Genomic DNA, 13,420 nt, shown 5'->3' with positions numbered 1-13,420 from the left:
TCGTCCGTACTAATACACATTGGCCGTATTAGGGGGTGGGAAACTGATGGGTGGGGATCGGGCGTTGTGGACAGCGACTCCTACAGGTCGGTTGGTGCGCCTGCACAGTGGAATCAGGAAGTGTCGGGGGCAGCGTGAGCCTCCCACGCGTTACTCCTCGCCACTGAGAGATCGCGCTGTACAGGTGGAAAGATGCGACTGCTGTTACCTCAAGTACCGGAGGGGACTTGTGCTATGTATGACTTAGTCCACATTGCAGCCGGCTTGTGGGAGGCAAGAAACAGCGTTCGTGACAGGGGAGGGTTGAATTGGATGATACGAAATTGGGATGGGAGAAAATATAGAAAATGGGAGAAAAAGTGGATAAAAAAAAATAAAATTATGTAGCCTCTGACCGGCAAGGGTTCAATGCTATTTGCAATTAATAATTTTCTTTTTGTAAATTATCTCATTTGTTTTGATCTGCTTGGAGTACAGGGTGAGTGTAGTCTTTTACCAATGGAGTTGCAGTTCCGCGTTCGGGTTCCGCGATCTGATTGGCCACTGACGTTTCTCTCTGCGCCAATCACGTTATGCCTAGTTATGCCTCTAACAGCCTGCTAGCTAGCTAACGCCTAGTTCTATCACTGGTTAAGCTTGGCGACTCTTTCGAAGTTGGTTAAGGTTAGAGTTTGGAATCAGGGCTGGTGTTCTATCGCCCTGCTCTAAGACAAACTCTAACCTTAACCAACTTCGAAAGAGTCGCCAAGCTTAACCAGTGATAGAACTAGGCGTCACGTGATTGGCGCTGAGAGAAATGTCAGTCAGATTGCGGAAAACTGCAACTCCGTTGGTAAAAGACTACACGTGTACCGGGTGGGCTTTTCTGCATAGGACAATTACGTTTCAAGTTTTGTTTTATTTGTCACATATACGGTACATGTTACATTACAGTGAAATGCTTAGTTCTGTATGAGCCCCATGAGATTGTGCCTCATACAGTAAAATAAGTAAAAACACCAAACACTATACAAAATAATACTGTGTACAATATACAAACTAAAGTACAAAATGAAGTACAAAATGCAAAAATGAGGTAGGTATGTAGTGCAAATATTTTAGTAATACATATGGTGTGTAGTGTTAAACGGTGTTTAACCCTTTCACTGCCACACGACAAAGGGTTAACCCTTTCACAACCACACTACAGAAGGTTAACCGTAGTGGGGCGGCGTGGCTCAGGGGTAGAGCGGGTCGTCCAATGATCGAAGGGTTGGTGGTTCGAATCCAGCTCAAGCCCATGTCCATCCCACTGCCGTTGTGTCCTTGGGCAAGACACTTAACCTACTTGCCTCGTATGAATGTGTATGCATGTGAATGAATGTTGGTGGTGGTCGGAGGGGCCGTAGGCGATGATTATTCGCCACGCTTCCGTGAGTCTGCCTCAGGGCAGCTCTGGCTGCAATTGTAGCTTACCACCACCGGTATGACTGTGTATGAACGAATAATGGACTCTGTAAGCCCTCTGGGGTCACTGGGGTGTCATGAAGAGCGCTATATAAATCCAATCCATTATTATTATTATTATTCTGTAGTGTGGTTTTGAAAAGGTTAAAGTGTCTAAACTCTAAAGTGAATGTACAGTACATAACATAATATTGTATCTTATCTCGCCTCCGTCAGGTGGCAGTTCTGGCACAGCCATGGCGGCAGCGGTGAGGGCGGCCAAGGAGCTGAAGGAAGGCCAGCGCTGTGTGGTCATCCTGCCCGACTCCATTCGCAACTACATGTGAGAATCCTCCTCCGTTTCACTGGGGCCACTATACCTTCTAATCTACATGATGGGATATCATAGGCTTTTTATCAAAGCAAACAGCATCACAGGAGAGAGAGTACTGTGTGTGTTGGGTATCAGCACTGCTGTGAAGTACAGGAGGGTCCTCACAGCCCCCCCCTCTCTCTCTCTCTCTCTCTCTCTCTCTCTCTCTACTTCAGGTCTAAGTTCCTCAGTGACAAGTGGATGTTCCAGAAGGGCTTCCTGAGAGAGGAGGACATCATGGTGTCCAAACCCTGGTGTGTGTGCGTGTGTGTGTGTGTGTGTGTGTGTGTGTGTGTGTGTGTGTGTGTGTGTGTGTGTGTCTGTGTGTGTCTGTGTGTGCGTGTGTTCCTGATTTCCTGTAACTATAAAATTGCTGACACATTTCACTCTACAAACCAGCTAAGAGCTAAAAACACAGTCGCCAGTTGTTGGGGATAAAAGCAGGGGGGGGGGGGGGGGGTCAGTGTTTGAGGTCAGGCTACAACCTAAAGGCCCAACAGATGTGTGCTGTGTCACTGAGCCACTGACCAGGTCCGTTTAATTACATGGAAGCTTCAGAGTCTGACTGCGGGAAGTTTGAGCGGGAAATACACTGGTTTGTGGTTCCTTCCCACTCTTGTTCCCGTCATCGAGACCCGGAAACTGCCTTGTCATTTATTCACTGCGCCTGGGCGTGGGCTCACACTGTACACCTTTTCAATTCTAATTTCAACCCTTTATTTAAATTTACAGTCACGTCGAGTGTACATACAGAAACGAGCAACAAAAACCCCATATAAAATCACAATAAGACGACAAGACAAGGACAAAGGCAAGGATATCAAATCAGCTGTAGCCATATTTTCAGAAGATCTGCCTAAAAATACATACCCAAGTAAATGGAAGATTGCTCCACTTCTACAAGGTCCATTTGCATGTTCTTGGTATCTAGGAACATCTATGGACCTCAGGGAATGTATTCCCAGTGTCCGAAATATTGTGTCTGTTACTACTATGCTTGAATAGTTTGTAAATCTTGATCAATTGTAATGAACCAAAGGAGAATATCAATTATCATTTTTGGCGGTGAATAACACCATGCTAACATTGACCTGGTAAGAAACTCGTTCATTGAGCTCATTCAGCACCTTCTTGAGATCAAGTGTACAAAGAACCTAAGCAAATTAATAAAGGGGAGATGATTTACAGTTTTTTTTTAAGATACAGTACTGCAATTTGAAATATAATGCAATTTGAATATAGAATATCAGGCCTATAAATTACCTTATTATGGCCAAGTCATACATCTATGGATCGGGCCAAATCTCCATAACATAAAAAGAAAATGATTTAAAGATAAAGGAGTGTGTGTGTGCCTGTGTATGACCATGCATGTCCTCCCCAAACACACACACAATAATGGGACATTTGATTCATCAATAAGAGAAAAAAACGTCTCCTCTTCCTCCTCCTCCTCCCACCAGGTGGTGGAACCTAAGGCTGCAGGGTCTGAACCTGTCGGCCCCCATCACCGTCCTGCCCACGGTCACCTGTCAGAAAACCATCAAGATCCTGAAGGAGAAGGGCTTCGACCAGGCCCCCGTGGTGGACGAGGCAGGGTGGGTGTCCCAGAAGTGACTTCCACTGAATGTAAAATGCAGTGAAATACTTGTGACTAGGGATGTTCGATATTATCGGCCTACCGATATTATCTACCGATATTGGCATAAAAATGTGATATCGGAAAATATCGGTATCGGTTTTCATTTTTTTTTTTTTTTTAACATTTATTTAACCTTTATTTACACAGGCAAGCAAGTAAGAACAAATTATTATTTTATTTATTGTCAAAGTATGCATAATGTTGTGTTAATTCCACGACAAGAGATATGTAATGTTAATTACCTGAAATTATAAAAAGAAGTTGGGGGGGGAACCCTGCATATATCGGTATCGGTTGATATCGGGCGGCACGGTGGTGTAGTGGTTAACACTGTCGCCTCACACTTGGGGACCAGGTTTCCATGATGCCAGGTACCCAGGTGGGGTATCTCCCAGGCCTTTCTGTGTGGAGTTTGCATGTTCTCCCCGTGCTCGCAAGGGTTTCCCCCCCGATAAGATAAACCCAATGGAAAAACATGCACAGCAGATCGCTAACGCTGTGGCGTCCTTGACGAAGACGGACAGGAGCACTTGGATTGGTCCCCGGGGCGCGGCTCACGTTGACGCCCTATCTGCTCCCGGCTGCCCATGTTCTTGACTTATTGTTATGTTTCTTCTTGACTTGTTTAAAGAAGACGTGTACGGCCCATGGGGACATTAACGTGTGTTGTCGGGCCTTACAAATAAATTTGATTTGATTTGAAGGACGACGGGTTGGGTTAGGCGCAGAGACTCAATCGCATCGGCGACTGAGAAAAAGACAATGCATGCGTGTGTGTATCCCGGTGTGTGTGTGCCGCTCCAATTGCATGTCCAGTTTGTTGCATGCCGAATAAAGACCCCCCATAACAGGTCCTGCATTATTATTATTATTATTATTATTATTATTATTATAATTATTATTATTATTATTATTATTATTATTATTATTATTATTATTATTATTATTATTATTATTATTATTATCGGTATCGGAAATTAAGAGTTGGACAATATCGGTATATCGGATATCGGTAAAAAAGCCAATATCGAACATCCCTACTTGTGACGAATTATTTCTCCAATAGTTTACTTTCACTAACAGTCTAGCGCTCTAATCGCCCTCGTCTCTGTTGTGCAGTGGTAAAGCACGCTCTCTTATTCTCTGTGCACCGTCAGAAAAATAAGCGGGTCAGTTATCCTCGGTGCAGTCGTCTGTTATGCTCAGTTATCTCCGCTCAACCTTTGTTCGTACAGTCAAACCCTGTTCCTCCTGTCTCTTGACAACAGGATTCATTCACCGGGTTGTGTGCAGTACAAATTGTGTACAAACTCACTGGTGCACCTCACATGCCAGTAGAACAAACTGATTAACCTGTGTGTGTGTGTGTGTGTGTGTGTGTGTGTGTGTGTGTGTGTGTGTGTGTGTGTGTGTGTGTGTGTGTGTGTGTGTGTGTGTGTGTGTGTGTGTGTGTGTGTGTGTGTGTGTGTGTGTGTGTGTGTGTGTGTGTGTGTGTGTGTGTGTGTGTGTGTGTGTGTGTGTGTGTGTGTGTGTGTGTGTGTGTGTGTGTGTGTGTGTGTGTGTGTGTGTGTGTGTGTGTGTGTGTGTGTGTGTGTGTGTGTGTGTGTGTGTGTGTGTGTGTGTGTGTGTGTGTGTGTGTGTGTGTGTGTGTGTGTGTGTGTGTGTGTGTGTGTGTGTGTGTGTGTGTGTGTGTGTGTGTGTGTGTGTGTGTGTGTGTGTGTGTGTGTGTGTGTGTGTGTGTGTGTGTGTGTGTGTGTGTGTGTGTGTGTGTGTGTGTGTGTGTGTGTGTGTGTGTGTGTGTGTGTGTGTGTGTGTGTGTGTGTGTGTGTGTGTGTGTGTGTGTGTGTGTGTGTGTGTGTGTGTGTGTGTGTGTGTGTGTGTGTGTGTGTGTGTGTGTGTGTGTGTGTGTGTGTGTGTGTGTGTGTGTGTGTGTGTGTGTGTGTGTGTGTGTGTGTGTGTGTGTGTGTGTGTGTGTGTGTGTGTGTGTGTGTGTGTGTGTGTGTGTGTGTGTGTGTGTGTGTGTGTGTGTGTGTGTGTGTGTGTGTGTGTGTGTGTGTGTGTGTGTGTGTGTGTGTGTGTGTGTGTGTGTGTGTGTGTGTGTGTGTGTGTGTGTGTGTGTGTGTGTGTGTGTGTGTGTGTGTGTGTGTGTGTGTGTGTGTGTGTGTGTGTGTGTGTGTGTGTGTGTGTGTGTGTGTGTGTGTGTGTGTGTGTGTGTGTGTGTGTGTGTGTGTGTGTGTGTGTGTGTGTGTGTGTGTGTGTGTGTGTGTGTGTGTGTGTGTGTGTGTGTGTGTGTGTGTGTGTGTGTGTGTGTGTGTGTGTGTGTAGGCTGATCCTTGGGATGGTCACGCTAGGTAGCATACTGGCTTCTGTACTGGCAGGGAAGGTCAAGCTTTCGGACCCAGTCAGCACGGTCCTGTACAAGCAGTTCAAAAAGGTCAGTCACTGCTGCTGTTCAAAGTGAAACTGGTTCAGTGGTGAAATATTGTGATAATTCACTGTCTGACTGTGGTTGTCATCAGTGCTTGTGTGTGTGTGTGTGCAGGGAACAAACTTAACTTTTTGACTTACCAGCCATTTGGCTGGTAGATTTTTAAAAGTCTACAAGATACACTACACGACCAAGGTACCCATCAACCCATGTACATGTCAAAATACTTCCCAAAGGTCAGTGAATACCACGATCACAACACCAGAGGGAGCTCCACAAATCATGTTAAACCCAGATTCGGCTCAAATAAGGGACTAAACACGTTTCGCAATTATGCCACATCAATGTGGAACGCCCTACCCAAAGCTGTAAAGGAATGTGGATCACTACCCACTTTCAAAACCTCTCTCAAGGGACACCTACGGGAGACTGCAATTCAAAACTGGCCCCTGTAAATATCCTAACCCAACCCCCTCCAATGTACAGTCATTTACCTAGTATGGTTTTGTCAATAGTCCAATGTACAATTTTGTTTGTTTGTACAGTGTCTCCTCCCCCCCCCCCTCAATGTACAGTTTTGCTTGTTTATACAGTGTGTCTCCCCCCCCCCCAACCACCTCCAATGTAAATTACCCAGTATGGTTGTCAATATCCCAATGTACCCAACCCCCCCCACCCAACCTCCTCCAATGTACAGTTTCTACGTCAAATATATATACTCCCTTTTCTTGACTCCTTCTGTATCACAAACAGTACTGTATTTGCAAATCTGGTATGTCATAAATGTATAGATGTAGCAGTACTGACTATCTGTATGTCATGTATGTCATATATGTCCTGATGAATTGAAAATGGGGGACCCTGATGTAAACAAGACGAAAGTCTTTCTCTGGTCTGCATCCCCTTAACAATTGTGTGTATTGAGCTGTACTGTATTGTACCCATTCTGCAATCTGTTAATAAAGTTTTCAATCAATCAATCAATCAATCAACCAGCCGGGCAGATTTTTTACTAGCCAAAAATTATAAATAGCTTTTTAGTATATCGCCATGTGTTATTATTACATATAATACTCTCATATGCTATTTTCAATTAATATCATAAACAACATAAGGAATATTAGCATCATTTTGAGTGGACTGAAGGAATGAGTCAGCGTTAATAAACTGTTTGAAACAATTCGAAACTGGCCCCTGTAAATGTCCTAACACAACCCCCTCCATTGTACAGTAAATTACCAAGTATGGTCTTGTCAATATTCCAATGTACAGTTTTGTTTGTATAGTTGTACAGTGTCCCCCCCCCACCCCTCCTACCCAACCCCCCCCCACTCCTACCCAACCCCCCCCCACTCCTACCCAACCCCCCCCCCCCCCCCCCACCCAACCACCTCCAATGTACAGTCCCCCCCCCCCCCCCCCCCACCTACCCAATCCAATGTACAGGTTCTACGCCAAATGTATATACTCTTGTTTTCTGGACTCTTTTTTTATCACAAACAGTACTGTATTTGCAAATCTGGTATGTCATAAATGTATAGATGTAGCAGTACTGTCTATCTGTATGTCATGTATGTCATATATGTTACTATGAATTGAAAATGGGGGACCCTGATGTAAACAAGACGAAAGTCTTTCTCTGGTCTGCATCCCCTTAACAATTGTATGTATTGAGCTGTACTGTACTGTACCCATTCTGCAATCTGTTAATAAAGTTTTCAATCAATCAATAGTTTTAAATGCAAATAATTTATTGAAACATAGAAGTGGGGTCGGGACACACATTTTATTTCAATTTTTGTAACTGTTTTAACCATGTAGTGTAGCACTTTGGGATCCCAGTGAACAAAAAGTGCATTACAAATCCAATCTATTATTATTATTATTATTATTATTATTATTATTATTATTATTATTATTATTATTATTATTATTATTATTATTAAACGAATTGCTCCGCTAATCGCTCATGTTGACCCCGCCCCCAAGTCGCTCTCCGCTCGCTCACCTTGAATCGAGCGCTCCCCGCGGCACATCGCTTGGCAGATTTTTTTTTTAATTTTTTTTTTTTTTGGGAACATGTTGTAGATTAGCTCAAACTACAACAGTCTACACCCCCTGGGCCCCTTAACAATTGTTTTACCCATTCTGCAATGTTAAATAACGTTGTTTATCCATTCACTAGCTCTATTAAGCGATGATAGCTAGCCTAGCCACAATGCTATGGTCGCTGCCATTAACGTTAGCATGTAAGCTAATGACAACAACAATGGCGTCAAAACTTTTTCTAACAGAATGTGAGTGACAAAGCCTGAACAGGATATCACAGGTTCACCCTTCTCATTGGTTGAAAATGGCCTTCATGTTTGTACATCGCCATCTGTTGCTTTGGCATTGTACTACATGTAGTATATTACATCAGTGTTAAACCACTGTGAGCGGCCTGGAGGGAGTGGATTGGAGGAGAAGCGGTAGATGCAGTGTATTTTGTTAGCCGCCAGGTGGCGGGCAGACCTTAAATTCTAATCGCCAAAGAATAAATCTACAAGCCAGTGGCGCTGGGCGTGTAACTATTTTGTACCCTGTGTGTGTGTGTGTGTGTGTGTGTGTGTGTGTGTGTGTGTGTGTGTGTGTGTGTGTGTGTGTGTGTGTGTGTGTGTGTGTGTGTGTGTGTGTGTGTGTGTGTGTTTATTACTCTATGAACTGATTCATTAATACATTTAATCGTTCTCTCTTTCTTTCTTTCCATTCTTCCCTCACTCTTTCTTTCCATGTCCTCCTATGTCTCTCTCTCTCTCTCTCTCTCTCTCTCTCTCTCTCTCTCCCCCTCATCAGATCCGTCTGACTGATAACCTGGGGAAGTTGTCTCGTATTCTGGAGATCGATCACTTTGCCTTGGTGGTTCACGAGCAGATCCAATGTAAGTAGTGCGCCTTGGGAACAGGATACCTGGGATAGAAAACACATATTTATCATCAATAACCATTGATAAAAGACTGTCTGTCCATTTAAACCGGTCCAGTTTCCCCACACGCCTCACAGGGGCGGGGCTAGGGGGTGGCTACTTGGGCTCAAGGCCCGAATGTTTTCTGAAAAGCCCTGAATCTATTTTCAAAATATATATATATATATTATTTTTTTTTTTTTTTTTTTTTGACAACTAATCATTGTTACATGAAAATATGTTTGCACCAGATTTAGCAGAAGCAAATTTTCATCTGTAGTCTATCCAGCTGCTAACTGTATTTGAGTGAGTTAAGTCTTGGTGTTATGGTAGACTCAGACCTAAGCTTTGAATCACAATCAACAAGTTGACAAAAACATAATTCTTCCACCTTAGAAAGATAGCTAAAGTACGGCCCTTTATAAATCAAAAGGACGCTAAAAACCAGATCCATGCCTTTATCTCAAGCCGACTCGACTACTGTAATGCACTCCTTACCGGCCTCCCGAAAAAATACGATGATAACTATTTTATTGCAATGCACTATTGCATTATTTTATTCTATTTTACTAACTATTTTATTGCACTGCACTATTTTACTTTGTATCAGTGATAATCAAACCGTAAACAAAGACGCATATTAACACTTTCAGCGCCAGATGGCGCTGTTTACTGTTACTGTTGAAAGGCCAGCACCTTTTAACATGGGGATACGTGGCTGTGTTTGCAGGCCTAAAGCTATATTATATATTATAGCTATGGATCTAATAATATAGTCGATTGTCATTGAGTTTCTTCCGGTCAAGATGCAAAAAACAGATAATTTTTCCATCCATACATTTCCGTTTTATACCGTCGTGAATATGAGTGTAGTTTCAGGGTGGTCTGGTGTCATTTCCAAAATGACAGATACCAAGCCACATAGTTTCAAATGGAGTGCAATATCGGCCGCAAGGTGTTAGGCGGCGGTATTGGACTTTTGAGATCTCAGACCCATCCCCAGTGATAACACAGGCTGGTTAACCCTAGATCTTAGATCCTAATATGAAAAACGATGTGATTTAATGTTCTATGTCTTACCTTGACTTTGTCTATTTTACTGCTATCTATTTTATGCTTTATGCATTGCTCTTGATCTGCCAATGTTGTGCTCATTTTATGCCTGTCTTTTTGTACTGCTGTGAAGCACTTTGAGCTGCAATTCTTGTACAAAAGGTGCTATACAAACACAGTGTATTATTATTATTATTATTATTATTATTATTATTATTATTATTATTATTATTATTATTATTATTATTATTATTATTATTATTATTATTATTATTAATAATAATAATAATAATAATAATAATAATAATAATAATAATAATAATAATAATAATTATTATTATTATTATTATTATAAATTATTATAGTTTGCTTCATTAATTAAAGGGTGTGAATTTAAGTGTTCTCTAGTGCCTTTTGTCCGCTTTAAGGTGGTGGTATAAGTTAAAGGTTGTGTAAAAAAAATCCGTGCCCGCTAACGCCGGCACCTGTCTGGGCTGAGCCCCGGATCTCCTACAATCCTAAATCCGCCCCGGTGCTGATATGGATTTGGAAAACACAGCTGTTCTCGCAGTGTTTTTGGCTAACTCACAAATACAAATAAACATAAACTTTGTACTCTATTCATCAACCAGAACCTGAATAGTATGTAACTTCTTGTAAACCCACATATGTCTGTCTTGACAGACACAGTGTTCTGGACAGACACAATCATTGGGCCTGGGAATTAAATTGGATTAGAATAAAATGTATTGTCATTATACAGTACAGCACAAGTACAGTATAACGAAAGGAAGTTTGGCATCCAACCAGAGTGCTAATGTAACAGTAAAGTGCAATAGTAATATACAATGTACAGGTGATTAAACTGAGTATAACACATATAAATTAGTACTACTGAGTGTAGTGCTAAACAGATCTGGATTATATGCAGGTATATTCAGACGGATATGGATATCTATATTATATATATATATGCGGTAAATAGAATAGAAATACTTTATTCATCCCAAGGGAAATTTGGCACTACAGATCGCTCACAGTAAAAAGTAAACATTTAGGTATCACAAACAAAAGTCACAAATACGAATACAAATAATAATAAGAATAAAATACGGTCCGGGATATAAATTTTTCGATGTTATGTATATACATTCTAAAATATACAGAGATATACAGTAAGTGTACAGTAAAAAGTGTAAAATTGTACAATGTCGATTTAAAATTAAAAAGTCCAGGAAGATTAGATAGTACTGTCACCCTGTTCTCAGTGATGCAGTGAGGCACAGTGATGCGTTATAGAGTCTAATGGCTGTCGGAATGAAGGACTTCCTGTGCCGTTCAGTGTTGCATCTTGGGAGTCGTCTAACACTGAACGTGCTCCTTCTATCAGCCAAGTCTGTGTGTAGTGGGTGGGAGGGGTTGTCCCTGATGGCGTGGAGCTTAGCAAGACTCCTCCTCTCCGCCACCACCGCTAGAGAGTCCAGCTCCACCCCTACCATGTTACTGGCCTTCCTGACCAGCTTATCCAGCCTGTTTGTGTCCCCTGCTCTCAGCCCACTGGAGCTATAGCTGTCAGTTCTGCCCATAGCCTGTCCTTAACCACACCCCATCTTCTGAGGCCCTGTCCACACATACACGGATATTCTTTTAAAACATAGTATTTTCTCAGATTTCTGGCCTCCCATCCGCACGAAAACAGAACTTTTGGAAAACAAATTGTACGTGTGGACGGGCTTTTGGAAAAGGCTAACATCATGACCTAATGGCCCCCGCCCACATGTATACAGATATTTTGTTTACCTCCTGTCCACAAAAAAATTGGTGGAAACTGAGTTTGAAGTCGTGCCATCAGGTCGTTTCATGTGAGCATTTTATTTTGCGTCGCGCTGACGGAGGCATTTTCTAAAACACTGTTGGCGTGCAACTGATGGCAAGTTTTTAGAAAACAGAGGGGTGAGAAATGCATCTTTATAAATATCAGTGTACATGTGAGAAATAGCAAGAGAGTCTAGTGAGGTTCCTGTTGCTGACAGAAGGGGCGACATGCGTTTCAGTAAAGGAGCTGTAAGTGGTATTTTCTTCGTTAAAGTAATAGCTCTACATTCCGACAGCCATCACTGATATAGAGTGTTTGGTCAGTAACATGGGTCTCCCAGTCCCTCCACTCTGCAGTAAACAGAAAATAAATGTTCTGTTATCCTGTTCCCACTTTTCCCAGACGTCTGTAGTGTGGCAGTGAAAGGGTTAACCTTCTGCAGTGTGGTTGTGACAGGGTTAACCCTTTGTCGTGTGGCAGTGAAAGGGTTAATAGAGAAACGTTTGGGATTATTCCTATACTTGTTTAAAATGAACGACTCACGAATGTTTTCACAATGTAGGAGAAAGTGCACCTCGCTCTCACATGTTCTTTGGTCTCTCTGTAACCATGTTTTCTTTGGTCTCTCTCTATCCGTCTCATTCTCTTGTACTGTCCCCTTGTGTCAGACATGGCAGACGGCTCACCCAGACTGAAGCACATGGTCTTCGGCGTGGTGACGGCTATCGACCTGCTCAACTTTGTCACAGCCAGGGAGAAGAGGGAGAGGTTCCCTGAAAGTACTGAGGAATTCTGATCTGCAAACACACAGACACACACACGCACACACACACACACAAGCCCAGTAACTATTGCTCTTATTACCTCTTCTCCCTGTACCTCCCCTCCCCCCAGCTGCTATGACACTTGAATTGATACCTGAAAAAAGGGGATTAATAAAGGAGCAATTGACTTGACTGGACAACAGTAGAAGAAGTTTGTACACTCTAGGCCGAGACCGCTCCTCATCAGATAAACCGTAACATATAAAAAATAAAAAAAACAACATACAAAGTCGCCATCTTGGATAGTTACACATGGTGCTCCACATAAAATCAACACATGATGGATTTTCCTAGAGACGGTAACATTAGTATCATGCACACGCAAGCAAGAAGCACAATGGGGCGGGGGGGGGGGGGGGAGTGTCTTATGTGTGCTCTTTTTTTTCACTTAAGTTTATTAAAATTGATGTCATTGTTTTAATGGATCTTTGATCTTTTAAAGTGTTGACGTAAAAGTGATGATGTGATCTGAGATGCTATACCACTTAATTGCTTGTGGTGACCTAAGATGACTGAAACTATACATTTAATCATTGTTTATTATGCTTACGTGTTGGGATCAGACCTGGGTCAGATGGCATTTGCAAATAGTTCTGTATGTTTGTTTAAGTCTCCAGGTCGGCGAGGATTACAAAGGATTTCTAAAAGTCAACATAGTGTACATTTCTGTGATTGACAACCTACGTGACATGCAGTAGACTCCACCAATCTGGTACTCCCAAGTAAAGTAAAACAAACATTAAGAATAATGTTATTCCACATGCTGTTTGATCTCTGGTCTGTCTGGGATCAAAAGCAAATATTTTGTCCGTTATTATTATTTGTATGCTTTTTTTTTTGGAAAGCTTTTGCATTTGTATTAGGCACGTGGATAAATTATTTTGTTGATATGTTGTTCTTCTATGTTTTTATTTA

General features: G+C 42.2%; 1 protein-coding gene across 1 annotated transcript in view; it reads left to right on the top strand.

The window, feature by feature from the left end:
- The window catches only part of LOC311237653 (cystathionine beta-synthase-like), a gene marked incomplete at its 5' end in the record, with an annotated part of 34,168 nt that extends 21,416 nt beyond the window's left edge, over positions 1–12,752 (top strand). Inside the window, 6 exons of the mRNA XM_084325619.1 lie at positions 1,663–1,768; positions 1,975–2,052; positions 3,262–3,396; positions 5,766–5,874; positions 8,704–8,788; positions 12,350–12,752. Coding sequence (XP_084181745.1) covers positions 1,663–1,768; positions 1,975–2,052; positions 3,262–3,396; positions 5,766–5,874; positions 8,704–8,788; positions 12,350–12,477 — 641 coding nt within the window. The 3' untranslated portion in view covers positions 12,478–12,752. The remainder of the gene's footprint in view (positions 1–1,662; positions 1,769–1,974; positions 2,053–3,261; positions 3,397–5,765; positions 5,875–8,703; positions 8,789–12,349) is intronic.
- Positions 12,753–13,420: the final 668 nt, after the last annotated feature.

The sequence above is a fragment of the Notolepis coatsorum genome (genome assembly GCF_963971535.1).
Source record: "Notolepis coatsorum genome assembly, chromosome: 1".
In the NCBI taxonomy this organism is placed as follows: Eukaryota; Metazoa; Chordata; class Actinopteri; order Aulopiformes; family Paralepididae; genus Notolepis; species Notolepis coatsorum.
This window is presented reverse-complemented; position numbering and strand designations above follow the sequence as displayed.